The following is a 25,479-nucleotide window of genomic DNA, read 5'->3' on the forward strand; positions in this document are numbered from 1 at the left end:
AAAACCCCAAAAACACATGTTTGTTCTTTTCAGGCAATACCTAATGTGTTATTAGAATACATCAACTAAGGTAATTTTAATTTAAAATAAAATTTCATAGACACTTCCCTGACTGAGCCAATGGAAATTATTTCATTGCAGAGATTAGCCCCACTCATGCACACAGGAACTGTTAGTTACCATGATGTAGAAGAATTTTGCATCATGCTTCCTATTTCTATGAACTAAGAGACATAAGGAATCCCAGTTTTACATGACTTCCAGTCCTGTGGAGAATGGTAAAAGTCTGTTGTCAAGCTTTGGGAAAATACAATCTAAGGTTCCTAAGATGTCCAGCTGAAAGTGGTCCTGGCCCACCCAGTTATTTATTTTTATACAACCAAAAATTGTGGTCTAAAATACTAACTCACTGTTGATGTTCCAGTATGAAAAATGTATTTAAACTGGGATATCCAAAAGTTGTTTCTGAACTTTCGAGTAACTTTAATTTGTATAGTCAACAGCAGGCTCTCATCCTTTCAACAAATCCTCAGAGCAAGCCACAAAGATTCCTGTAGAGCAGTCTGTGCTCTGCCTCCTGATTTCTTGGTCTTCCCAGAATGGCATCTTGATCCTTTTGGGTGACTCAGAAGAATGAGTTCTTACTGTGAACTGTCCTTCAAAACCTGATTGCTTTAGCTTCCTCTGCCTGTACCAGCTCTTTCCTAAATGCTGTGGTATATGCTCATTTTCCCCATTTACTGACTTCCTGCTGAATCTTCTAGCTGTAAGTCCCTATATTATTCCTGTCCTACTGAGATTGCTCACAGTTCTAAACGGATGCCATCCATGGTTGTTTCGTGTGGAATTGAGGGTGTGTTTAAGACAGACACTGTGGGAGCACCACTCTGTCCCAGCCTCGTGCAGGATGCTACACCGTGGGTCTTAGAACCTTTGTGTCAGGAGCTTAGGATTTTGCTGTAGGAAGAGAGAGGAAAAAGAGAAACTCTACTGAGATATGTCCAAATTTTTACTACTTCAATAAGTCCAGGGTCTCTTATCACAAATTGCTGTTTGGAATCTGAAATGTTAGTTCTTACTGAATGTGGTGGCACACAACTGTGCCTGTAGTCCCAGCATTGGGGGAACTGGAAACATGAAGATTACAGGTTTAACCTGGACTGTGTGGTATATTCCAGGTCATTATGGGCCACACAATGAAACCCTGTATCAAAGAAGCAGAATGATGTTTCTTAACAGTTTTCCCTTTATATTCAGTGTATGTGTCCCTGTCCATCCTGCGTAATACGTGGTATCGGACAATAGCCATAAAAATCTACATCTTCATGATTTGATTGATGTCTATTAGTGAATCACTGAAAACAGAACAGGGATCTTATTCTGTTTTATTCTGCACATACCTGGCAAAGCTTGCTTCAGTGGAAGGGGCAGTGGGAAGCCCTTTATTTCTCAACACTTTGGGTAGAACAATTTCCCTGTATCTGTCTCAGGGGCAAGGGATGGATGCTTCTAGAGGAGCTGGCCCAGGAACCCTGCCTCACTGACTTTTGATTTCCTCAAGCAGTCAAGGTTTCACTTCCAGAAGTAAGTTTCTCATTTGCCCTTCTCCACCCTCACCCCACCCCACTTCCACCCCTACCCCCAGCTTTTACTCACTGCTTCCCTGTCTCTCACCCTGAGCTCCTTATTTTTACTTTGTTGGTCACTATGAGAGGTAGAAATTCCATTTTCTTCCTGGGTACTTAGAAGTTTGTGGAATAGCCTTGTATTCTCCGTACAGGAGTAAGCCCAGCAAAGAGAAGGGGCCTCTGCCCATCATCCTGTCTCCAGCTTCCACGTCTGCTGCTGTTCTCCTTGGGCCTTGGGTCTGTTCTGCCTTCACTGACTCAGGGTTAAAACTCAATCCTATCTCCTTTGGTTACACACTCACAACTTAGGGACATCTTTTGATACATCTTAGACACAGAGCATGAAGGCAGATCTGCAGTCACCCCCTGCATAGCCTCTTGGCTCTGCTCCCTGCTGTTTCTAAGGACTATACTTAGCCAACTGCACATTCCAGAAGCCTTGAGTACTTCCAAGGTGACTATGGCTTTGAGGTCATCTCCTGCCAGTGTCTGGATTATTTTGAGATGGTCGCCATTTCATACACTGCTTTTCTCTGTTCAGCCTAATTCATATTTTCCTTCCAATGGCTACTTCAGTCTGTGGTATTACACAGGTCCTTTTCTGACCCTGATCAGTCAGTGCTGCCACCTGGAGGCTCAGAGTTAGCATAGTGCCTCGAGAGGGATCTGTACTTAACATTGGTGAGTGAATGCCCTCCTTCCTCTGTCCCCTCACTGTGCTCTGGTGTCCTTCAGTCTGTGTGGTGATGCCTGATACCTTTTCACTTCATCTAGTACTTCTGCCAGCCCATGCTACTGTCCCAATTCTAAACATCTTGCCAAAAATGAGCAGTGTTGGCAGCATTATTCACAATGCAAGATATGAAGCAGCCTAAGTGTAATCAGCGTGGGACATGAGCATACAATGAGGTATTCATCCTTGGAAAGGAAGTAAGTTCTGATAGTGCTATAGGTTGATGAAACATGAAGATCTTACGCTCAGTGAAATAACCCTGGCACAAGAAGATAAATATTGTATAATCCACTGGTATAAAGTAGAGTACTTGTAGGGATTGGCAGAAGGAGGGCTTGGAAGAAATTACAGGGGCTGGGAGGGTTAGGGGTTGCTTAGAGATACATAGTTTCATTGGGGGACAATAAAAAGTGCTTCATGTCAGATGGTGAAGATGGTTACAGAACATTGAGCATACCTACTACTGCAGATACAATTATAAATGATTGAACAGCTTTGTGTTGTGTATGATTTATTTGTTTGTTTGTTTGCTTAGAGGCTGTCTTGGAACTCATTATGTAGACCAAACTGGCTTAAACTCACTAAAATCTGCCTGTCTTTGCCTTCCAGGGCTGGGATCAAAGGATGGTGCCACCACCATCCAACTTGTGCGTATGCTACCACAGTAATAACTATAGATTTATCAGCAGCCAAATATGAATTGCAATTACAATGATACTCAGTTTTTAAAAACTTTAGGGAAGCAGGAGGATCTCTATGAGATACATAGTAAGTAAGACCCTGCCCATTGACAGGTCCCAGAGAGGAAGTAAGGAGTCAGTGAGAGAAGGATGGGTCAGGCATGATGATTGGGAGAATCTTGCAGCCTGACTGACTAGCAGCCAGAATATTTCTTTATTTATATAGAATTCAGTAAGCAGGGATAGATTCATGTTGTTTCAAAACAGGTCATATAATTTTGGTTTGAATAGGTTCCACATCCTTTTGAAAAAAATTTAGTCATTGATAAACTGACAGAAAAGAGTTACCACCTTTCACAATCATTTTCCCTCAAGTTTAATCATCGTTGATAAATTTTTTTATTTTACATATCGATCCGAGTTCCCCATCCCTCCCTTTTTCTCTCGCCTCCCACCCTCGCATGCCCCCCACCATCCTCCCCTCCCACCCGCCCCCTGCCTTCAGGAGGGGTCATCTAAATCTGCCAATTCATTTGGAGTAGGGAATAGGCCCTCCCTCCTGCCTTTAGGTTAAGGGAATATCCCTCCATGGGGAATGTGCTCCCAAAATCCTTTTGTGCACCAGGGATACATCCTGGTTCCACTGTCGAGGTCCCTTATAATGCCCAGGCCTTCTAACTGAGACCTATGTTCAGGGGGTCTGAGTCAGTCCCATGCTGGATTCCCAGCAATCAGTCAGGGGAGGGAGGGGCCATTAGCTCCTCATTGTTCAGGTCAGCTGTCTCTATTCCAATTTCTTTGTATCTGTTGAGGTTTGTTATGTTGCCTAGTATGTAGTTGATTTTAGAGAAGGTTCCATGTGGAACAGAGAAGAAAGTATATTCTTTTGTGTTTGGAATGTTCTATAGGTGTCTGTTAAACCCAATTGAGACATAACTTCTTTTAGTTCTTTTGTTTCTTTATTGAGTTTCTGTCTGGTGGTCCTGTCTAGTGATGAGAGTGGGGTGTTGAAGTCTCCTACTGTGAGTGTCTGAGGTTTTATGTGAGCTTTGAGTTTCAGTAGTGTTTCTTTTACGAATGTAGGTGCATAGCTGTTCAAAATGGAGACTTTGTGCTGATGGATTTCTCGTGTGATGAATATGAAATGACTGTCTTCATCTGTTTTGATTGATTTTGGTTTGAAATGTAACTTGTTAGATATTAGGATAGCCACACCTGCTTGCTTCTTGGGCCCATTTGACTGAAAGATATTTTCTCGACCCTTTACCCTGAGGGAATGTCTATCTTTGAAGCTTAGATGTGTTTCTTGTATGCAGCAGAAGCATGGATTCTGTCTTCATATTCATTCTGTTAGCTGTGTCTTTTTATAGGTGAGTTAAGACCATTAATGTTGAGGGAGAGTAAGGACCATTGATTGTTAATGCTTGTTTGTTTTAGATTTGTTGTTGGCAGTGGTAATGTGAATATATTTGCCCTTGGGTTCTAGTAAAGTGGGATTATCTATTGCCTATGTCTTTGTGAGCATAGTTAACTTCCTTGGGTTGGAATTTTCCTTCCAGAACTTTCTGTAGGGCTGAATTTGTAGATACGTATTGTGAAAATCTGGCTTTGTCATTAAATATCTTGTTTTCTCCGTCTATAGTGATTGAGAGTTTTGCTGGGAATAGTAGCCTGGGATGGCATCCATGGACTCTTAGTAATGGTAGAACATCTATCCAGGACTTTCTGGCCTTGAGAGTTTCCATGGGGAAGTCAGGCATAATTTTGATAGGTCTGCCTTTATATGTTACCTGGCCCTTTTCCTTTGCTGCTCTTAATATGCTTTCTTTATTCTGTATGTTAGGTGTTTTGATTATTATATGTCAAGGGGTTTTTTTTCTTTGGTCCAGTCTATTTAGTGTTTGGTATGCTTCTTGCACTTTCATGGGCATGTCCTTCTTCACATTGGGAAATTTTTCTTCAATGATTTTGTTGAATATGTTTTCTGCACTTTTGAGCTAGGCTTCCTCACCTACCTCTATGCCTGTTACTCTTAGGTTTGGCCTTTTCATACTGTCCCACATTTCCTGGATGTTTTGTGTTGAGGATTTGTTGGACTTGAGATTTTCTTTGGTCATGAATCTATTTCCTCTAGTTTATCTTCAGTGCCTGAGATTCTCTCTTCCACCTCTTGTATTCTTTGGTTATGCTTGTGTCTATAGTTCCTGATCTTTTGCCCAATTTTTCTATTTCCAGCATTTCCCCAGATTGTGTTTTCTTTATTGTCTCTATTTCAGTTTTCAAGTCTTAAACTGTTTTCCTTTGCCTGTTTGATTGTTTTTTCTTGGCTTTCCTTACTTTCTTTAAGAGATTTGTTCATTTTTTGCATGGTCTTTTCCTTTATTTCTTCCAATTTTTTGTTTTTTCTTCCATTTCTTTAAGGGATTTTCTCACATCTTCTTTGAAGGCTTCTATAATTTTTATGAAGATATTTTTTAAGTCGTTCTCTTCTGCTTCATCTGCTTTGAGGTGTTCATGTCTAGTTGGTGTAGGGTCCTTAGGTTCTGGTGGTGCCCTGCTTGTCTCTCTATTGTTAGGTGTTTTCTTGTATTGCTGTCTTCTCATAACTTCTTCCAGTGGGTGCAGGTGGGATCTCTCTCTCTCTGCTACTTCCCCGGTGGGCTTAGGTGGGTCAGAAATTCGATGTCAGTAGCTCTAGGTGGTCCAAGCTCTCTAGGATGTCTTTCCTTAGCCAGTGGCCTGGAGATGGGGTTCAAAGATCAGGCAGGCAGGGATTCACGGTGGTTCTGTGGGGATAGGCAGGTCTAGTGTTCTCAGAACAGCTCCAGGAAGTTCCCTGGTGGTGGCAGGATTGTTGGATTCGCCCTCTGTTCCATTGCTCAGCCAGAGCAGTGGGGCAGTGGGCTAGGTAGGGCAAAGGGTGCGGAGGGGGGTTGTATCAGAGCACCATGAGCACTCTTGCTGGGGACAGGACACGGGGGAGTGAGATTCAGGTCCAATCCCAGGGAAGGGTGTAGGGGGATTCAACCCGAACTGGTCCTAGACTCACCTCCAGCAGAGACCTGGCGATGGGACCATCATTGATAATTATTAAGAATCTAGAGGGATGTGACAACCTTTTCTCAGGCTAGTAGTTTTTGTGGCTACAAAGATACTAGACCAAAATAAAATCTCCAAGCCAGCCTAGACAGATTGCCATGTCCCAAGCAGTATATTGTTAACTCTTAATGGTCTGAGTGCCCAAGAAATATCCTCAGGCCAAAGTTGCTGCAGTTATTATTCAGATTCTGGCATAATTCGATGTTTATTTTTATGTACTTATAGAATTTGTTTTTCTTTTGTTCTTTGGTCATATGAGATCACAGTGGCTCTACATGAGTTAACCTTTCTTTTTTTTTTTTTTTTTTTTTTTTTTTTACTTTTTTTTTTTTCATATAGAGTATTTTTTATTTAATTTTATATAACAAAGTCCAATTAAATGAAAACAAACATTTATACACAATATTTGGGAATTTGGGCGTCGTTCTTTCCAAACTACTTCCTGCTGGTAAGGGGCGCTGTCTTGGGGGATTCGAAGAAGATTCAGATATCCTAGCTGTAGTCTGTAGGGCTGTTTTGTCCAGCTGTTTGGAATGTAGGATCAGCTTGTACTCTGTTTCAGGCGGTCTGGTGTGATCAAACCACATTAGTCTGGAAGGAATCCACATCTTTTCATTTTCTGTGGAAACAAAAATAGAAATACTTTTCCCCAGTAACTTGTTCTTCAACTTAAATTTTGGAGTCAAAGCGTTTTTTTTTTTTTTTTTTTTTTTTTTTTATTATTATTATTATTATTTTACATGTCGATCCCAGTTCCCTCTCCCTCCCCCCAAGCCCTCCCTCCCTCCTTCCCTCCCTTTTACCCTCTCTACCCTCTCCCATGCACTCTAAACACCCTCCCCTCCCAACCCCCCACCACAATACAATATGTAGGGGAATGCCATCCAGTTGGGGTCATGTAGATCTGACAGGTCCTGTGAAGTAGGGACTAGGGCTTCTCTCCTATCTCTAGAATAAGGCAGTTATCCCTCCATGGGGGATATGTTTGCAAAGTCCTTTTGTGCACCAGGGATACATCCTGGCTCCACTGTCTGAGGTCTCTTAGACTGCTCAGACCTTCTGGCTGAGACCCATATTCAGGGGAGTCCGAGTCAGACCCCTGTTGGCTTCCCAGCTATCAGTCTAGTGGCCCTTAGCTACTCCTTGTTCAGGTAAGCTGTCTCTATGTACTTCTACCGCATGGTCTTGTCCTCTCCATCTGCTTCTGGGTTCTAGTTTGACTCAGTGTTTATGTATGGGTGTTTGCTCCTGTTTTCAACAGGCATTAGTTGAGGACTCCATGGAGAAGTTAGTTGTTGATCTCACTCTCCGGGAAGGGCATTTATGATAGCCTTTCCACGGAAGCTGAGATTGTTAGTTGGGAGCAGTCTTGTAGTTCCTTCGACCTTTCTTTGTGTTCAACTTTATCTTCAAACCAATATTGGCTCCCTCTTTTATGTTCTCTCTCTCTGTCTCTGTCTCTCTCTCTCTCTTTCCTATTTTCCATTCCTAACCAGGCTCAATCCTCCTAGTCGCACATGCCTTCCTCTCCTCCCTCTCATTTTCTCCTACTTCTCTCTCCATTAGCTGTCCTCCCCCACTATACCTGAGGTCTGGGGGACTTGTCCCTTCCCAGTTCTGTGAGGGACTTTATATGAATCTCTTAGAATACAACTTGTATCCTAGTTCCTCTGGTGATGTGAATTATAGGCTGGTGATCATTTGATCTAGGTCTAAAATCCATATATGAGTGAGTACATACTGTGTTCCTCTTTTTGTGACTGGGTTACCTCATTCAGGATGGTTTCTTCAAGTGCCATCCACTTGCCTGCGAATTTCAAGATACCATTATTTTTTTCTGCAGAGTAGTATTCCATTGTGTAGATGTGCCACATCTTCATTAACCATTCTTCAATTGAAGGGCATCTAGGTTGCTTCCAGGTTCTTGCTATTACAAATAGTGCTGCTATGAACATAGTTGAACAGATGTCTTTGTTGCATTGATGTGAATCCTTTGGGTATATGCCTAAGAGGGGGGATTGCCGGGTCCTGTGGTAAACTAATTCCCATTTTCCTGAGGAACCGCCATACTGATCTCCAAAGTGGCTGTATGAGTTTGCACTCCCACCAGCAGTGGAGGAGTGTTCCACTTTCTCCACATCCTCTCCAACATAAGTCATCACTGGTGTTTCTAATTTTAGCCATTCTGGCAGGGGTAAGATGGTATCTCAAAGTTGTTTTGATTTGCATTTCCCTGATAGCTAAGGATGTGGAGCATTTTCTTAAGTGTCTTTCAGCCTTTTTGATTTCCTCCATTGAGAATTCTTTCTTCAGTTCTGTACCCCATTTTTTAATAGGGTTATTTGGTGTTTTGTTGACTAGTTTCTTGAGTTCTTTGTATATTTTGGAGATCAGCCCTTTGTCGGATATAGGATTAGTGAAAATCTTTTCCCAGTCAGTGGGCTGCCGTTTGGTCTTGTCAACTGTGTCCTTTGCCTTACAGAAGCTTCTAAGTTTGAAGAGGTCCCATTTATTAATTGTTTCTTTCAGTGTCTGTGCCCCTGGAGTTATGTTTAAGAAGCGGTCTCCTATACCAATTTGTTCAAGGGTACCTCCTACTTTCTCTTCTAAGAGGTTCAATGTGGCTGGATTGATGTTGAGGTCTTTGATCCATTTGGACTTGAGTTTTGTGCATGGCGACAGACATGGGTCTATCTGCAGTCTTCTACACACCCTCATCCAATTGTGCCAGCACCATTTGTTGAAGATGCTGTCTTTGCCCCATTGTATCATTTTAGCTGTTTTGTCGAAAATCAGGTGTTCATAGGTGCATGGATTAATATCAGGATTTTCAATTCGATTCCATTGGTCTACCTGTCTATTTTTATGCCAATACCAGGCTGTTTTCAGAACTATAGCTCTGTAGTAGAGCTTAAAGTCAGGAATGGTGATGCCTCCTGATGTTCTTTTATTGTATAGGGTTGTTTTGGCTATCCTGGGTCTTTTGTTTTTCCATATAAAGTTAATTATTATCCTTTCAAGGTCGGTGAAGAATTGTGGTGGGATTTTAATGGGGATTGCATTGAATCTGTAGATTGCTTTTGGTAAGATTGCCATTTTTACTATGTTTATCCTACCTATCCAAGAGCATGGGAGGTCTTTCCATTTTCTGGTATCTTCTTTAATTTCTTTCTTTAGAGTCACAAAGTTCTTATTATATAGATCTTTTACTTGTTTGGTAAGCGTTACACCAAGATACTTTATGTTGCTTGTGGCTATTGTAAAGGGTGATGTTTCTCTGATTTCTTTCTCTGCCTCTTTGTCGTCTGAAAAAAATAGGGCTACTGATTTTTTTGAGTTTATCTTGTATCCTGCTAGTTTGCTGAAGGTGTTTATCAGCTGTAGGAGTTCCCTGGTAGAGTTTATTGGGTCGCTTATGTAAACTATCATATCATCTGCAAATAGAGACAGTTTGACTTCTTCCTTTCCAATTTGGATGCCCTTGATCTCCTTTTGTTGTCTTATAGCATTAGCTAGAACTTCTAGTACGATATTGAAGAGATATGGAGAGAGAGGACAGCCTTGTCTTGTTCCTGATTTTAGAGGAATTGGCTTAAGTTTCTCTCCATTCAGTTTGATGTTGGCAGTTGGTTTGCTGTATATTGCTCTTATTATGTTTAGGTATGTTCCTGTTATCCCTGACCTCTCTAATACCTTTATCATGAAAGGGTGTTGAATTTTATCGAAGGCTTTTTCTGCATCTAGGGAGATAATCATATGGTTTTTCTTTTTCAGTTTGTTTATATGGTGGATCACGTTGATAGATTTTCGTATGTTAAACCATCCCTGCAATCCAGGTATGAAGCCTACTTGATCATGGTGGATGATTTCTCTGATGTATTTTTGAATTCGGTTTGCCATTATTTTATTGAGTATTTTTGCATCGATGTTCATCAGGGATATTGGTCTGTAGTTTTCTTTCTTAGTTGTGTCTTTGTGAGGTTTGGGTACCAAAGTTATTGTGGCCTCATAAAAAGAGATTGGCAATAAACCTTCTGTTTCTATCTTGTGGAACAGTTTGAGGAGTAGTGGTATTAGTTCTTCCTTGAATGTCTGGTAGAATTCTGCACTGAATCCATCTGGCCCTGGACTTTTTTTCGTTGGAAGGCTTTCGATGACTGCTTCTATTTCATTTCGGGTTATAGTTCATTTTGGTAAGTGATAGTTATCCAGAAACTTGTCCATTTCCTTTGAATTTTCAATTTTTGTGGAATACAGATTTTCGAAGTATGACCTGAAAATTGTCTGGATTTCCTCTGTGTCTGTTGTTATGTTCCCCATTTCATTTCTGATTTTGTTAATTTGCATGTTCTGTCTCTGCTTTTTCGTTAATTTGGATAAAGGTTTATCAATCTTGTTGATTTTCTCAAAAAACCAACTCTTTGTTGCATTGATTTTTTTGTATTGTTTTCCTGGTTTCTATTTTGTTGATTTCAGCCCTCAAGTTGATTATTTCCTGGCGTCTGCTCCTGCGGGGTGAATACGCTTCTCTCTGTTCTAAGGTTTTCAGTTGCGCTGTTAATTCATTTATGTGACTATCCTCTGTTTTCTTCATATGGGCACTTAGTGCAATGAACTTCCCTCGTAGCACTGCTTTCAAGGTGTCCCATAAGTTCGGGTATGTTGTATCCTCATTCTCGTTGAATATTAGAAAGTCTTTAATTTCTTTCTTTATTTCTTCTTTGACCCAGGAGTGGTGCAATTGCACATTGTTAAGTTTCCATGAGTTTGCAGGTTTTCTGCTATTTGTATTGTTGTTGAATTCCAATTTTAAAGCATGGTGGTCCGATAAGATACAGGGGACTATTTCTATTCTCTTGTATCTGTTGAGGTTTGTTATGTCTCCTAGTATGTGGTCGATTTTAGAGAAGGTTCCATGTGGAGCAGAGAAGAAGGTATATTCTTTTGTCTTTGGATGGAATGTTCTATAGATGTCTGTTAGCCCCAGTTGAGACATAACTTCTGTTAATTCTTTTGTTTCTTTGTTGAGTTTCTGATTTGTGGTCCTGTCTAGTGTTGAGAGTGGTGTATTGAAGTCTCCCACTATAAGTGTGTGAGGTTTTATATGAGCTTTGAGTTTTAGTAGTGTTTCTTTTACGAATGTGGGTGGCTTTGTATTAGGGGCATAGATGTTCAGAATTGAGACTTTGTGTTGATGGATTTCTCCTGAGATGAATATGAAATGACCATCTTCATCTCTTTTGACTAGTTTTGGTTTGAAGTCTAGTTTGTTAGATATTAGGATAGCTACGCCTGCTTGCTTCTTATTTCCATTTGATTGGAAAATCTTTTCCCAACCCTTTACCCTGAGGTAATGTCTATCTTTGGAGCTAAGATGTGTTTCTTGTATGCAGCAGAAGGATGGATTCTGTCTTCGTATCCATTCTGTTAATCTGTGTCTTTTTATAGGTGAGTTAAGACCATTAATGTTGAGGGTGAGTAAGGACCATTGATTGTTGATGGTTGTTTGATTTAGGTTTGTTGTTGGCAGTGGTATTGTGAATATATTTGTTCTGCTTCACCCTAGGTTTCTGGTGTAGTTGGATTATCTGTTGCCTACATTTTTGTGGGCGTAGTTACCTTCCTTGGGTTGGAATTTTCCTTCCAATACTTTCTGTAGGGCTGGATTTGTAGATACATATTGGGAAAATCTGGTTTTGTCATTGAATATCTTGTTCTCTCCATCTATATTGACTGAGAGTTTTGCTGGATATAGTAGCCTAGGCTGGCATCCGTGTTCTCTTAATACTTTTAGAACATCTATCCAGGACCTTCTGGCCTTGAGGGTTTCCATGGAGAAGTCAGGTGTAATTTTGATAGGTCTGCCTTTATATGTTACCTGTCCTTTTTCCTTCGCTGCTCTTAATATTTTTTCTTTATTCTGTATGCTAGGTGTTTTGATTATTATATGTCGAGGGGTCTTTTTTCTTTGGTCCAGCCTATTTGGGGTTCGGTATGCTTCTTGTACTTTCATGAGCATGTCCTTCTTCAGATTTGGAAAGTTTTCCTCGATGATTTTGTTGAATATGTTTTCAGCACCTTTGAGCTGGGCTTCCTCACCTTCCTCTATGCCTATTATTCTTAGTTTTGGCCTTTTCATGGTGTCCCACATTTCCTGGATATTGTGTGTTAAGGATTTGTTGGATTTATGGTTTTCTTTGGTCGATGAATCTATTTCTTCTAGTTTATCTTCTGCGCCTGAGAGTCTCTCTTCCATCTCTTGAATTCTATTGGTTATGCTTGTGTCCGTGGTTTCCGATTTTTTGCCCAGCTTTTCAATTTCCAGCTTTCCTTCCATTTGTGTTGCCTTTATTTTCTCAATTTCGGTTTTCAAATCTTGAACCGTTTCCTTCACCTGGTTAATTGTTTTTTCTTGGCTTTCTGTACTTTCCTTAAGGAATTTGTTCATTTCTTCCACTTTTTTGTTTGTTTTTTCCTCTATTTCTTTAAGGGATTTTCTCATATCTTCTTTGAGGGCCTCTATCATTTTTATGATGGTGATTTTTAAGTCATACCCTTCTGCTTCCTCTGCTTTGTTGTTGTGTTCCATTCTAGTTGGTGTAGATTCCCTAGATTCTGGTGGTGTCATGTTTGTCTTTCTGTTGTTAGGTGTTCTCTTGTATTGCCTTCTTCCCATAGCTTCTTCCTGTAGGTGTTGGTGGTGTCTCTTCCCTCTCTCTATGGTCCTTCCCAGATGGGCTTATGTGGATCAAAGATTCAATGTCTGTATCTCTGTGTGGTCCAAGCTCTCTAGGAGGCTTCTCTCTGGCCAATAGCCGGGAGAAGAGGACGAGGGCTGGACTGGAACTTGAGAAGTTTTTGCAGGGTAGTGGGATCTCACTGGAAACTGGCGCTCTCCAGCTGAGACCTCGTTCTTTGGCAGGGCCCGGATTTGGGGGTCAAGGATCTTGCCTGCAGGAACTCCAAGTGGACCCGCAGAGATAGGCGGATCTCTGGGAGGGGCCTGGGACTCCAGCAGAGGACTGGAGGCGGGGTCAGGGACCAAGCCAGTGGAAATTACAGGTGGTCCCACGTGGATAGTCAGGTCTCCTTTGTTCGGAGTTGCTCCGAGAGGTCTCCGGTAGGGTGGACTGTTGGCTCCACCCTCTGTCCCAGTGCTCAACCAGAGCGGCAGGACCGTAGGTGGGGTAGGGCACAGGGTGGGGGGTAGGCTGGAGGTTGGGATGGGTGGGGGTGTATCAGAGCTCCAAGGGTGCTCTCAAAGGGGACCGGAGACAGGAGCAGCAGGATCAGGGGCCGATCCAGGGAGTTCAGGCGGGGGAGGGGGGAAAGAGGTTGAAGGGGACAGGCAGCCCCGATTGGGCCCAGACTCACCTCTGGCCAATAGCCGGCAGAAGAGGACGAGGGCTGGGCTGGAACTTGAGAAGGTTTTGCAGGGTATTGGGATCTCACTGGAAACTGGCGCTCTCCAGCTGAGACCTCGTTCTTTTGCAGGGGCCCGGATTTGGGGGTCAAGGATCTTGCCTGCAGGAACTCCAAGTGGACCCGCAGAGATAGGCCTGAGTTAACCTTTCTAAGAAAGAAGATCCTGACATCTCATTTAATTTTTATCATCTTTTCACATCATTCTTTGCCCATCAATATAAATCTCTATAGGGCAGAGTAACTTCAGCTAATCTAACTTTGTTGCCACATAATTGCCTCTGTGCATAGTAGAAAGAGGCTTGCAATCTGATTACGGCCAACTCCTCTTTGATTATCTTGTTTCTGGATAAGTACAGGGACAGATGTTTCAAGAATAACTCACAGCCTCATAAATATGGCTTCTTTATGTGTGTTGCAACCTCCAAGACATAAGGAAGACCTTCAAGTAGATAAGGATATCTCCCTAAGGGCAGGAGGGGTAGTATGTTCAGGACTTTCCTGGGGAAGCTTAGAAGCAGTACCCTGGGAAATGATATAAATGATTCATAAGAAATTCCCCATCAATCCAATATCCCCAAATTACAAATATTAAAGTCCCCCAAGTATGCAACATGCAGAGATGAAAACCAACAGTGACACGGCATCATGCAGCTCAGCTTTGCTGGGTCTTTGTCAAGCAGCTGTGCTGGCTCTATGATATTTGCCATTGCCATCAGATAGGGCTGTGCTACCCTGTCTTTACAAACAAACAAATAAAACCTCCATAGTGGCCAGCAAGAAGACTCAGCAGGTAGAGGCACTGGCTGCTTGAGCCTGGAGACATGAGTCACAGCCCCAGAGCCCACAGAAAAGTAAACGAGAGCTAATTCCATAAAGCTATGTTCTGCCTCCACCTATATAGCATGGAATTCTTCATACAGCATACATACACAGAAATGGTTTTTAAGAATAAAATTACTCTATAGGCCAATGACTTCTTGGAAATGAGCTAAGATCAAGTGTAAAATACCTTATAGATTAAAAAAAAATGCATAGGTTTGTAGCCTTTACATTCTTTGTGTTTTTGGGGATTTATGCCAGCTCTGTTTTACTACTATTACAGTGTATGGCCTCCAACCTAATTCTAGTAAAACTCACTTGGCTGTTCAGCCTTTTAAAAATGAGTATGTCCTGGTACAGTTACAGCTTTCATTTTAGTGGTTTTATGGGACTCCTATGTGTGTGAATGAGGGGTCTCTGTTTCTTGTACCTTTTCTTGGGCTCTTTTTCTTCTCATTGTTTGTTTTGTCCAATTCCAATGTGTTAGCTTTTGTTCTATCTTACTATATTTTTTATTATTAGCCCTTAGAAGCCTGTTTGTTTTCTATTGAGATACTGAAAGGAGGAGGATCTGAATGGGTGGTGGAGAGAAACTGGTAAGAATAGAGGGAGGGAAAATTATAATCAGACTATAGTTTTTGAGGAAAAAAAAATATTTTCAAGACAAAACAGGAAAAAGTAAAAAATATCAGATCATATTTTTAAGTATGTTTAACAGTTTTTTTTGTCATCACCCTTGATTTGCTTGCTTATATAAATGACATCATTTTCAAGACTTTGTTAAGTGATTACAGCAGATATTCATATAAAGAAATAAGTATGTCAAGGTAATCCCTGCTTAAAGGACTATTGTGGTGGAATTTATGCTAAGTTTACTTGGGTGGAGGAGACAACTGAAGGCATTTAGCACTGGCTTCCTCGTGTCTCCTCAGGTATACCTTGAAAGGCTTTTGACGTATGCAGAGATTGACATCTGTCCAGCCAACTGGAAGCGCATTGTTCTGGGGGCAATCCTGCTGGCCTCTAAGGTGTGGGATGACCAGGCTGTGTGGAATGTAGATTACTGCCAGATCCTGAAAGACATCACAGTGGAGGACATGTAAGTTTGGGCATCTGTCTGTTTCAGGACTGAGTTAGAGGGAGACCATGCCTCTTTTGGTTGGACTATACAGTATAGAATTTCCGGGGTCCAGCGTCAGCTCAGGTTTAAGTCCTGAGACAAGGGAGAGGTGTTAGCACAAGGAAAACTTCTGACCACCAAATGGATTGCACTCAAGTGGCCCCCCAATAGCTCAAGCCATCTTTATAGTTAAACATTTTTAAACAGTTTTCCTTACCAGGGTTACATGAACAGCTTTATTATTAGCTCCTATTTTTTACTTTTAAGAAATACATCAAAATCATTATGAAAGCCCCTATTGTTCCCATTTATGCTTCCCCAAATATACTTTCCCACCCCCTGAAAAATCTTGTTCTAGACATAGAGTTCAGCATTTTTGCAGGCTTAACTAAATCTCCAGCCAAGACACATCCCGCTCTTGCAGCTCTTATGTCAGCTGGCAGCTACCTGCAGTTACAAAGTTGAAAAGTGATAGACATTCAAACCCAAACAGTGCTTTCTTATCTGCAAGAGTCACTTTTATATAGTTCCCCTTCCCTTTTCTTTTTTAAAGGAGGGTCCCATGTTGTAAAAGGCAGACACTGGCAAGCACTCTCCCATCTCACTATACCATACTTTTTCCCCCAGTATAAGCTCCTGTGGATGACAAAGTTGGATCTCTCCACTCCACACTTTGCATTGCATTTTCCGCATTGGATCATACTAGATCTTATCATTGGCTCTATACGCTTGGTGTCCAGAGAACCTACTCTCAATAGTTGGCACTATGTCTATATCCAAAGCCTTTTCCCTATCCTGTATACACATGCCCTTCTCTCCTTTCCAGAACTGTGATTGCTCCAAGTGTTGTTTTCTCATATGTACATAACTTTCTCTATTGAGTCAGAAAAGCTCCCAGGACTAGAAGTTGTAGTTAATTCCAGATAAGAGATTTGAGAAGCATTAGTCCCCTGCTGAAAGTTAGAGGAAAACATTAGAAAAAGAACAGAATTTCCAGGGAAAATTATAGCTGTTGCATGTGTGACTGACAAATTAAAACTAAAAGCTGCCCAAAAAATTAACAATATAATGAAAGGGAAAAGAGACATCAAGCTACACAAATTTTGTAAATTCCTACACTGTCCCATGGATCTTGTTCTTGACAAGTGAGAGTCTGTTTCCTCAGGTGCCTTGCCTTGAGGAAACCCATTGAATAGGTAGTCACATGATGATTAGAGGCTAGGCTACATGGCTCCCAATGTAGAATGAATGAATTGGGCTGAATGTTGGCAGGCCCCTCAGGGATCCTGCCTGTGGAAATGTAGTGAACTGTATTTCTCGACACTGATCACTCACAGGTACTGGCAGTACCTTCTGGTAAATATTCCTTTGCGGGTTTGTATTTGGTCTCCTGTGTCACCTCAGACCAGTAACAAAGCCCATTTTCCTCTGTGCAACAAGCCTAACCGAAGAAGCTCAGAAGCTAAATTAAAATGTCTGCGTTTAGCTTTGACATATTTGGCAAGTTTGGGTACTAAAAATCACTCATGTATTCCTGGGGCTCGATATGTACCAGCTTCACCTGCCATTTCTTTCCACAAACAGTGGAGGGGCCTCCTTATGGGGAGAGCTGGTTTCTAGGGACATGTGAGGGTTTCCCAGCTGGGCCAGACCTTAGCTTCTCTGAGAACTATTAACTGAGGACCTCCACACAGACTCCCAGAAGCACTCAACTCTCAACCACCTGAAGACTGTCCTGGTGTATCATCATCACTTCTAGCATTCTTTGCTTGGCTTAGCTCTTCAGCTAAGCTCTTAGAGGGACTTTCTGACTGGAGGTTACCAGCTGTATCCCAGTCATGCCACATTCTTGGGCCCAACAGCCCTGGCATATGAGAATCTTCATGCAGCCTGTGTGGGAGAGTCACCAGGCTATAGGCATCCTTCCTCTGTTTGCTGCTTCATCACAGCAAGAAAAACAGAAAGTTGTTATTAGACAGTCTCACAAGAGAACAAAAGCCTTTACCATATCTCAGGGTAAGAGAAGATTCTAAAGCACTGTATTCTGGCCCATGGGCATAACTAGCCTGTGCTTCTTATTAGGAACTATTCTTTCATTAGCTCCCTGATATCCTCCAACTCTTTGTTGCATGCCAAGGAATGTCATCTGACCCTTCCTGTGCAGATGGAAATGACTTGGGACTCTGAGGTATAGGTGCCTGAGTTCTCTGTGCAGTTATGTCCATATAGAAGCAAACAGCTGCTGAACTGAGACTACCTTCTAAATACAGTTATTACTTGGAACCCATGTGCTTAGAAAAGAAAAGGAAAAGACAAAGATTAACAAGACTGTGGTGGGGGGGGGATTGCTGTGTGTTAGTCTCTAGGCTATGAAGACCAGAATATTCATTTCTTAATTCATTCTCCCCCTGTCTAAAAAGATAAGAGAGTAAAAATAATACTTACTTTAGAATTCCAGATATAGTGAAGATTAAAATAACCATGATATGAAAAGCTGCTTGGACAGTGTGATGGCAGCAACAGCAGGAATATTCCTGCTCATTTACTAAATAGATCCTAGACCTAAAGGGACAGTTTTTGTGTGTTAATTAGTGTCATGTGGTTAACTGTAAGTGCTATTATTATCCCCATTGAGATGAATTTGAGGCATCAGGAATTAAATATGATGTCCAAGTCCCTTGACTGGTAAGTAATACAGCCAGAATTTATCATTCTTCTCTTGCAAGCAGATGAAGCCAAATTCTTTAAACTATTATGTATTTTAAAATAACTTCTTTTTTTCTTGGAATTCAAGTCCTTTTCTACACACACACACACACACACACACACACACACACACACACACACACACACACACACAAATCTAGAAAATTTTTCCAAAGTTCATTCAGCTGAAATTCAGTGTAAAGAATTGTTTGGGGACTGGAGATAGAGCTCAAAGGCTTGCTTGACACATCTAAGATCCTGGGTTGGGACCCCGGTAGCTATAAAAGAGAGATTGATGACCACACTCTAAATAATGTTCTTTTATTGGATCTTCAGTGTCTTAAGCAATTATATGTTATAATAAAGTTAGAATTTTTTTCATGTAAGGGTTTTCTTGAAGAAAACAGTTTCTTCATGATTTGCAAGCATTATGGCTTGTGTAATAGTAGTACTCATGCAAAAGTTCTGTGTTCCATATGTTGTTAAAAGAAAAATAATTGTTTGTTTTTTTTTTTACACACTAGTATCTGTCTTTGCTTTGAACCCTATGGTGACCAAACTGACTCATTGACAGGCAAGCCACATACTGACCCTCATCAGATCATACAGCTTCTACTGGATGTCTTCATGTCCATGATTGAGTACACATGAACACTTGGCCCTAAAGCGTAGACTGTAACCAGGTTTGGTGACAGAATCTTGCAATCCCCAATGCTTGGAGTTAAAGACAGGAAGATCCAGAGTTTAAGACCAGAATATCAATAGTCCTCTTGAAGAAAATGGAAGGTGACCTCATCCATGAATTTGTTGTGCCCCTCACCTGCCTCTGGAGCCTACAAGCCTCCATCAGGTGTTCTTTCTCTCCTGACTAAGTAGCAGCCTGTTGAGATGCTATGTGATGATCCCTCCATTTGTTCTGAGAGCCAAAATTCTTATTTTGAATAGACTGTGTTAATATGTTCTGTGTGTATATGCACTGGAAAGCTGTGTATTCTCCAGGAGAAAACTGATGAGATGCATGAAGATATGTGGATATACAAGTCTGTCTTGCCCCACTTCCCCTCTCCCTACCCACATCCACAATAAAAGAAAGCAGGCCACAGAATTCTTCCTAGAAGGGCATCAGTGAAAAGAATGCTTTGTGGTGATCCACCGTGACAAAAGATGTCTTCAGACATTCTAACTTGGGTTGACCCTCCCTAAAAAAAATTTGGGGAAATTTTGTCTGTCTACTACATATGTAAGATGATACTAAAACTTCTTCAATAATTATTATGGCACATACCTTTAATCGCAGCATACAGGAGGCTGATACAGGAGGATCCAGGATTTGCAGGCCAGCCAGTTAGCAAGACTTAAGAGATGGCATGGGGCCAGGTTTCTCCCATCATATGTGATTAATACAATTTTAAATTATAAATGTGAACTAGAGCCTGAGTGCTACCATTATCCATGTTCTCAGAGCCTGCGGTTTTAGATTATCCCCTTTTCTAATTGAGTTCTATTTCCTTTTGGATTTTCCCTCATTAATCTTTTCCTTAAAATTGTCTGTAACATAAAATGTGCATACAGACTGAAACTGAACTTCAGTAGTCTCATTTATAAAACTTCTCATTAGAGCTCAGTTGATGAGGACAGTATAAAGAGTCGGGTATAGTCTATAATCCCAGCACTCAGAGATAGGATGAATTCCCAACCAGCCTGGACCCTAACTCAAAAACAAAAAGATAGGAATCTATTAAAGGTTATGAGATAAACTAAATCTTCTAAGAAATAGATCTATTAATGAGATTGGTATAGCTGATTTTTCTGTTACCAGTTTATATTTTATTGTACAGTTATTACCTAGTTGCATTCACATTGTTCGCGTACCTTCTCTAATAGCTGAGCGACTGTGACATTACAAGGGTTTTGGTATATTACTACCACTGAATTATTTTGATGCTTTCAAAGTTACATGCTAAAATTATAGTTATCTATTAATACAAATTACCTAAGTCCACTAGGTACCCCTATACTTTGCTATTACCTGGTCACTGAAATTATTTGTTTTCTCAATATTAACACTCCAGGAATTCCACCTCAGGATGAGGAACCTGCATAAGGCTGGATGCATAGTCTGCCCCCCTCCCAAAACAGAAGAAAAGTGATGAAAAGAGGCCAAAGCAATAATGTGCTCATCCTCAAAGCTGATTGCTGTCCAGTCAGCTTTAGCAGACAAAAGTGATATTTGCAGATGAAGAAGTCTTCCCTCCATGCTGCTGACTTTCTTAGCATGCTTGAAGTATTCTTTTTTTTTGCAAATAAATGTGTATTCCAGCATGAAGACTAGGACCCATACAGAGCCCTATAACAGGTTCTGGCTGTTAGCATCCAAATTAGCTCTCTACAGTGTTTAGCTCTCTACAGTGTTTTTACATTCAAGTCCTGACACATAAACTCAGGATAGGATTTGCTGTAATTGGAGATAGAGTTTTTAAAGAAGACATCAAGTTAAAAAGGGATCATTAGGGTTGCTCTTATAAGTGGGTGTCCTCACAAGAGTTTAGACCACAGACACAAAAAGAGATGGAACAGAAAATGTAGCTATCTGTAGCCAAGGAGAAAGGCCTCAGAAGATGTCTTTGTCTTGGCCTTCCATCTTCCAGAACCATAGGAAAACATTTGTTGCTTAGGACAGATACCCAGTCTCCCTGCTATTTTGTTCCCGTTGCCTGAGCACATTATTGCAGATTTCAGTGTTGGAAAGTATGCTCTCATTTTATCAAAAACCTGAAAATGGGAAAGTAGCTTTGGAACTCGGTTTCAAAGGCTAGAAGAGTTTGGAGGCATGTTTTCAAGAAAGAAAGCTAACCCTGGATTCTTGATTGTTAATAGAAGTGGAGAAGTTGATGGCACTTCTCTTGAGGGGCTCAGGAAGAAAATATCAGTGAGGACAGTTACTCATCTCAGATATAAGTATCATGAACAGAAGGTCTTTGAGAATGAGACAGAAGGGTCCCTGGTGATGTCTCAGGCAGACATTGAGGAACATTAGAGCCTTGACCATTATTATGTGGAAGTAAAATAAACAATTCAGCCAAGGGGATTTTTGAGTGAAGTGCTGATACGCTTGGTTCTTTGTTGTCAGAGTAAAACATAAGAGGGGAGAAATAAGCTAAAGAAGGGGTTGTTAACGAAGAATGAAATGTTCAGTTTGAACGTCTGAAACCTCTACAATCTTTTCAGCTTTTCATATTGTGGAAAAACCACTGCTCTGTAAAGATCACTGCAGTGTGAATAGTCAGTGTACTACAGAGGTGGACTTGGTTGAGTCAGTTATGTTGAACTAAAAGGCACAGACATTGGACAAAACAAAGTAAGATTGCCAGAATTTAGGGGTTCTGCAAGACAGGCCTCTAGAAATACGGATGGAAACATGGATTCTTCTGAACTCTAGGGAGGTATGTATGTCCAAGAAGGGTTGTTAGCCAGTGACAGAATGTCACACAAGGAGAGTTAAATGAGCTGGAAGATGGCTAGAGTTGGCCTTCCTCGGTTTTGGACTTGCTTGAGATTCATGACTCCTTTCTTTCTAGATATTTCTGCATTTTGCAGAGGGAATGTCCATCGTGTGTCTGTGTACCCTTGTATTTTAGTGGCAAATAACTTTAGATTTCCAGGTTCACAGCTAGGAAGGAATTTTATCTCAAAAGGCACACCTGGAATTTCATGGATTCCTGATTTCGATCATATTTAGATTGTAGGCATAGAGGCAATATTTTTGAGTGGGTCATGGGTGGGATGGAGTGAATATGTTCTGCATACATGGTAGACTTGAAGCTTGGAGGCCAGTTGACAGTTTTGTGAAGAGGTTCTAACCATTTAAAGAGAAGGTCTTTGAAGTGATAAATAAGTTTATGGCCAGTAGGGTAAACCCTGATGCAGTATGGCTATTGTTCTGTAATTAGAGAACCTGAGGACATAGACAACATGGTCAAGACCATGGGAGAGCCAGAAGGACTGGAAGAAAGCCTCAGAAACCACAGGTGTGAACCTCCTACAGAGGGGAGATTGTATTGCCTATGACATTTGTCACAATAGTCTTGGCAGACTACTAATAGGCTGTAAACCACTGAAAGGTGGAGTTACCTTGGCATCTGTGGCCTTGAACCACATTTGTGGGGAGAGGGCCATAGCACTATCATCTTGCTCTGTTTTCTTTTGAGTAATGAAGTGAAGCCTATAAGCCTTAGGTTTTCTTTCTTTCTTTCTTTCTTTCTTTCTTTTTTTTTTTTTTTTTTTTTTTTTTTTTAATGAATCCCTGATCCAGTCTTTTGCACTAAGCTCTGTCAGTCTTCCAGAGTAAAATGGAACATTTCCAGTTGACTGAGGAAAGAAAATGCCTCTTAGGAGTGTAGTGGGAGTCTGGGCCAAGAGAAAGGTTAACTTTGCCTCCTCAGCAGTGGGCTGTGTTCCTAGTATCCCCAAGCCAGACATCTCTCTGAAGTGTGTGCCTGCTGACCCACTTTACTCAGAGGGTGGCAGTATGGGGTTCTCATGTCCACCTGACCTGCACTCCTGCCTGCAACCCTCTAGAAGAATAGTTGGTTCCATCTACAAACTTATATGGGTCTCAATCGGATAGTCACTGCTCCAACACCTGCTCCAACACCAGCCTGATCCTGTGCAGGCAGACACAGAACACAGGCTAGTTGCCAAACCATCACAGGACAGCTTTGAACACCAAAGGATCAAATAAATGATCATTGCTGTGGATGGGAAAGCAGGTGTCGAGGCCTGGCTGTGTTGAGCTCCATAGACATTTATAGCTTGTGTGCATGTATATGAGTAAGCGTGTATAGAGGTCTGACAACCTTCAGTGTCGCCTCCTTTCTTCCACCTTGAGACAGTATCCTTGGCCTCTACCTGCTGTATACCACAACCTGGCTGTCCAGTGAACTTCTGAGGATCCTCCACTTTCCAGCGTCATTTGGAGCACTGGAATTAGGTACACACTGAGTGCTGTACCCAGCTCTTACTGGGTTCTAAGTCAGGGCATCACATGTTCAGGACAGGCACTTTACCCACTGAGCCATCTTTCTAGCCTCTATTCAGACATTTCTAAGAATTTCACTTGGCAGTTTATGTCCTTGTCTTTTGTTTACAGTAGTCCTGTAAGGGCCATTTTCATATATATTCTAGGGAATCCCAAATGACTAGAAGCCAAGGTACTTTGTGTGTGTCACATGGCAGGTGAGGAAGTAGAGAGTCTCAGTCCCTCTGTATGAGACTGGTGTCTGGTTTTGTTGTGTGAATTCTAATTGGTCTTAATAATAGGTATAGGGGTTAATGCTGAAAGATCAGAGAAGCAGAACATCCAGCCAGCCAGCCACTAGTTCTTATCTCTACTGAATCCTCAAACCAAAGGAATGATCTTGTCCCTAGGAATCCTCAGATTGAATGCAATGAGTTCCTGTCTCTTCCCACCTTAGATTCCCCTCTCCACCCAGCCATATCACTCCTGCCCCCCTAGTGTTGAGATTAAAGGTGTGTGACTCCCAAGTACTGGGATTAAAGGTATAGACCACCACCACCTATCCCAATTTCTCTTCGAGACTGGATCAATCTAGTGTAGCCCAGGGTGTCCTGGAATTCACAGAGATCCACCTGCCTTTGTCTCCCAACTGCTGGGATTAGAGATGTGTGCCACTACTGCCTGGCCTGTATAACTAACTAGTGGCTATCTCTCTTGTCTAATCTTTAGGAAAGGTTTATTTGTTAAACCACAAACACAATATCAGCACAGTTTGTGGTTAAAATATGCATAGTATGAAACTTTGATTTTTCAGCATGTAATAAAATTCTCACTGTTGTTCAGCCTTCTCCTCTTTTTCTCCTCCAGCCTAGCCACAATCTTTTTGTGGGTCTGTGTGCTGCTCACAGTACCTCATATGAATAAAATCACATGAGGTTTACTTCTTGGAGCTAACTATCCTTGCATAATGTCCTTGGAACTCATCTATTTTTATGACCTGTTATCTTTCTCCTTTTAAGACTGAATACTCTTTCATTTTGTATACATTGCCCCATTTTGTTTACTCACTCACCTGCCAGTAGTCTTCTCTGTAAAGCTTTGTAGACCTGGCTGACCTCAAAGTCACAGAGATCTGCCTGCCTCTGCCCCCCAAGTGCTGGGATTAAAGGTGTGCACCTCCACTGCCCAGCCTGTGTGAAACTTCTAAAGGGAGCTTTTGTTTATTCACTGGAATGTGTTATTGATAAATGTTGACATCAGAACACTTTCCTCAGGATGACCCAGATGAAGGCAGGAAATCCATAATTTCCTGTCAATTTACCACAGCTTTCAGACCTGTCCTTAAATTCATTCTGTGGATTGAAAAATCAAAAGTGGAAATTATTTTTATTTTATAAATCTTGTTCGAATTTGCTAGGCTGGCTTCTAACTCATGATCCTCTATCAAAATTCCAGAATGCTGGGAATATAGAAGTGTGCCATCATAGGGGCTTATCTTAAGGCTAGTCTCAAAGTAAGGAGAGGAGATTTTCTTCCTAGCAGAAGCTCTGCAGTAATGCTGTCTCTCACTAGGAGGCAGGCTGTACCCATAAGCTGCTGCCTCACACTCAGCTGGGATTACTTTTTATTAAATCTCACTTAGATATAGTTGGTTGAAGTTTAAAAACAAAAATCTTAAATAACACTAATTTAAATCCCTTAAAGAGAATAAAATTCAGCACAGCCTGTACATTTAGTTCATGTGAGCTCCTTTCATAAGAACATACAGAAACAAACAAGATTGTTGTGTTTGGTCAGATAAAAGACCTGATAGCAGTAGCAGTGTCTGTTAGAGCTGTCAGCAGCTTGCTTAACTGACTGCTTTTCTTCCTTCCCTCTGTCTGTATTCTGTGTGCTTGCTGGGATTTCAGTTCTTGCTGGCCAGTTCATTAACTGAAAATATATGTGGCTCAGGTCTTAGCCCCCTCTACCTCAGCTACTTTGAAGTGTGGGGTCTCTGTGATTATCACAGCTTCTGACACCATAATGAGGTGGTTCTTAGGCACAAATTTAGTCTGGGAGCAAGACAGTGCTACACTATTTTGCTTCACAACTGGGGAAGCAAGGGGGGCTTCTAGCATGTGAGTCCCTCTGGTGGCAGTTCCCCAATCTCTGACTGTCCCTTCCCCACCAGAGCTCTACCCTCCCTACTCAAACCTACTTTTACTTTTCTAGAAAATCAGCTGTGTGGAAACCAGGTATCCTGGCTAAGA

General features: G+C 41.4%; 1 protein-coding gene across 1 annotated transcript in view; it reads left to right on the forward strand.

Annotated features, from left to right (window-relative positions):
* The window catches only part of LOC127214104 (cyclin-Y-like), a gene marked incomplete at its 5' end in the record, with an annotated part of 67,121 nt that overhangs the window by 35,434 nt on the left and 6,208 nt on the right, over positions 1–25,479 (forward strand). Inside the window, one exon of the mRNA XM_051174436.1 lies at positions 15,317–15,483. Coding sequence (XP_051030393.1) covers positions 15,317–15,483 — 167 coding nt within the window. The remainder of the gene's footprint in view (positions 1–15,316; positions 15,484–25,479) is intronic.

This window comes from Phodopus roborovskii, unplaced genomic scaffold, assembly GCF_943737965.1.
Source record: "Phodopus roborovskii unplaced genomic scaffold, PHOROB, whole genome shotgun sequence".
NCBI classification, from domain to species: Eukaryota; Metazoa; Chordata; class Mammalia; order Rodentia; family Cricetidae; genus Phodopus; species Phodopus roborovskii.